This window comes from Hevea brasiliensis, chromosome 1 (assembly GCF_030052815.1).
Source record: "Hevea brasiliensis isolate MT/VB/25A 57/8 chromosome 1, ASM3005281v1, whole genome shotgun sequence".
Lineage (NCBI taxonomy): Eukaryota > Viridiplantae > Streptophyta > Magnoliopsida > Malpighiales > Euphorbiaceae > Hevea > Hevea brasiliensis.
This window is the reverse complement of record NC_079493.1, coordinates 118,251,072-118,253,819: the sequence shown is the minus strand read 5'-3', so window position 1 is coordinate 118,253,819 and position 2,748 is coordinate 118,251,072. Positions and strand designations below refer to the sequence as shown.

Genomic DNA, 2,748 nt, shown 5'->3' with positions numbered 1-2,748 from the left:
AAAATTCAGAAAACCAAATTGAAACGTCAAAATCACCCATAGAGCAGAAATTGATGAGTTGAGTGATTGATGATCTGTGAGTGTGACTGATTAAGAGAGCAAAAGTTGTTGCTTGATTTGGGTACTGATAATATACATTTGACGAGCACACAGGGCACAGACTCGCTGCTGCTAAAGGTGACAGTTCTATAAAGGGTAGCAGAAGCACTGATTAACACAGCTATGAAAAGCTGAAACCATAACACTTACCAAAAACAAGTAAAAGAATTGATATCAGAACCAGAACTGCGATTTTCGACTAGAATTCATTTTCATTCAAACTTGCAACCTGACAAAATTCCGCAAAAAGAAAGAAAAGGGAATGAACTCTACATTAAAGACAAGTAACGCGGGCAATATAAGACCCTTTTCCATTCTTTATACGTAGCAGACTAGCAGCAATACTACATTAGCCCTCCGGTGGGTACGCTTGGTTTTTAGCAAAAACCCAGATGAAGATAGTACCCAAACGGATGGATGGATGAAGAACACATAGTTTTGGTTCAATTCTGCATTGGGTATCTCACTCCAGCTGCCAGTAGTCTCTGCTGCTCAAGCTGCAGTGTGCAGTAAACAAGGAGTAAAAGAGAAATACCAAACAAAAAGGAGTAAAAGAGACAAGAAAAGGAATTGGAGAGGCCCATAAAAGACTAAAAGTGTTGGGGAAAAAAAGTTAATTGTGGAATAATCGTACCTGGAACAGTTCGTGCATCTTGTTCTTGAGGTAGCAGTACTCGTGCTCTAGCAGCTCCAAAGCTCTCAAGCAACTGAGTATGTCGAAAAACGCCTTGTTAGCTACATTTGTCCCTTCCCTCGCTCGGTGGCTCGTAGACTTTAATAGGGTAAAAATCATAAAAAATGGAAAGTGAAAGTGAGCTAGCTAGAGCCCAGAGATCAGAAAGAGAAAGGAGTTTACCCAGCACGGTTGTTCTGCTCAGATGCGGCGCGAAAGGCAACACACACATTTCTTACTCTTTTGGCACCAATACTAGAGCTGCTTCCCATAAACTGATTTAAATGGATTCCCATTTTCTTGTAGTCCGTGAACTCTCTATCCATCCTGTTCCATCGACATTGCCAACATTATTTACTCCATATTTATGTTCACTATACTCAAATCTCAATTGAGAGAGAGGGAGATAATTAAACAAATAATACGTGGGTTTTTCAATTTGGACAAGAACCCAATTTTGAAGTTTTCTTCATTCATTTTGTGTCAAAATTTAATAATGGAGGATATAGCCGTGAAGTTTGAAGTTGGAGTTGGAGTACTTTATGTAGCACAAAATCCCACCAAGCCAAGATAACCAAAAGTCAAAATGTGTTCTTTGTGCGCGTGCAAAATGAAGTCATCCCCAAGAAAAAGGAAAAGGAAAGGTGAAAAAACAAAAGAACCCCATTGCCAAAACTCGAGCTATAATTAGAAATTACTTTTACGTACAATTAAGTGCATGTGAAAAGAAAATAAAATAAAGAAGATAGATGGTTAATTACAGTAATCCTCTGAGATTCCTCAGGAGCTTCTCTGACTCATGGAAGTAGATATTGACAACTTCTGATACAAAGTTAGGGGAGCTTTCATCTTGAAGCTGCTGGAGCTGCAAGAACTGCTCATCCAGCACTCCCTATATATATACAAACCACAACGCGAATTCAAAAGAATTATAATCTTTGATATTTTTCTGGTGACCATAAGCTATCTAAGAAAGAAAAAAAAAACAATAATACTGTAGTAAAGATGACAGGTGGGTGATCACCTGGTGGAAGAGTAGTGCAAGTAAACGATTCATATCGGCCCGCAACCGATCCGCACCCAACCCAAGCATCCACACAGGTAGACCCGTTTTGGCTAATTATGCCTTGATCGAAGAAGCTAAAAGCTTTGTCACCAAGGTTTTGGTGTCAGCTTCTTGAGGGTTTAGGGTTTTGTGTGTTTTAGAATGGAGGAGACAATGTTAGAGCATCTCCAATTTAAAGGGCGCCACTGGTGCCTTCTTCTCTTGGACCCCCCACAGATACTCAAAATTAAACAATCTTTTTAAACGCTCAATCCATCATATGTGTGATACACGCACCAATTACAATTTTTTATATAAAAAAAGTTTCATATTTATTAGAATCTTAATACCTTTAAATTAAATACATGACTTTGAGTTAATATATAAATAATTTGAAATTATGCCTTAGAATATTTATGTATTTGTTTGATTATTCTGTTGTAGTAGTAAATGCAATTTTATAGCCACAAATTAATAATGTAAGATTATCATAGCATTAATTGGCGTATTTGAATCCGTCTGAAAAGTGCAATCACGCGCAAATTGGGAGAGTGGGTAGGAATAGAGATAGAGGGAGGGCGTGCAGCGTAGGCCTAATCGAGGTGAATGTGGGGTATCAACCAGACCAAACTGCAAAAAACCACAGAGAGAAAATGTGTAGAGAGAAGTAGTGACTTGCTGTCCCATTAGCCGGTCACCTCGCGTGCAGCCTGTTTTAACAGGCTAATGCGGCGTTAAACCCTCACTTCTGGCCGACAACTACCTGCAGCCGGTTACTTGTCAGTCACCTCACACCTTGCTTCTAAATTAAACATAATAATAAAATTAATCTAAATTATCACGACAACCTTTTCACAAATAAAAAATTAGCATATTGTTAAATTTTTTTTAAACTCCAACTTCCCTTTTTCCATGCTCCCAAACATCCCCT

The 2,748-nt window shown here is 38.5% G+C and overlaps 1 protein-coding gene across 1 annotated transcript; it reads right to left on the bottom strand.

The window, feature by feature from the left end:
• Nucleotides 1–273: 273 nt before the first annotated feature.
• Nucleotides 274–1,972, bottom strand: LOC110649626 (pseudo histidine-containing phosphotransfer protein 6-like). The gene is made up of 5 exons (XM_021804290.2): nucleotides 1,797–1,972; nucleotides 1,534–1,664; nucleotides 956–1,099; nucleotides 734–806; nucleotides 274–596 (listed from the first exon to the last, which is right to left on the bottom strand). Exons 1-5 carry the CDS (start codon nucleotides 1,863–1,865, stop codon nucleotides 543–545), a joined length of 471 nt encoding a protein of 156 aa, XP_021659982.1. The 5' UTR covers nucleotides 1,866–1,972; the 3' UTR covers nucleotides 274–542.
• Nucleotides 1,973–2,748: the final 776 nt, after the last annotated feature.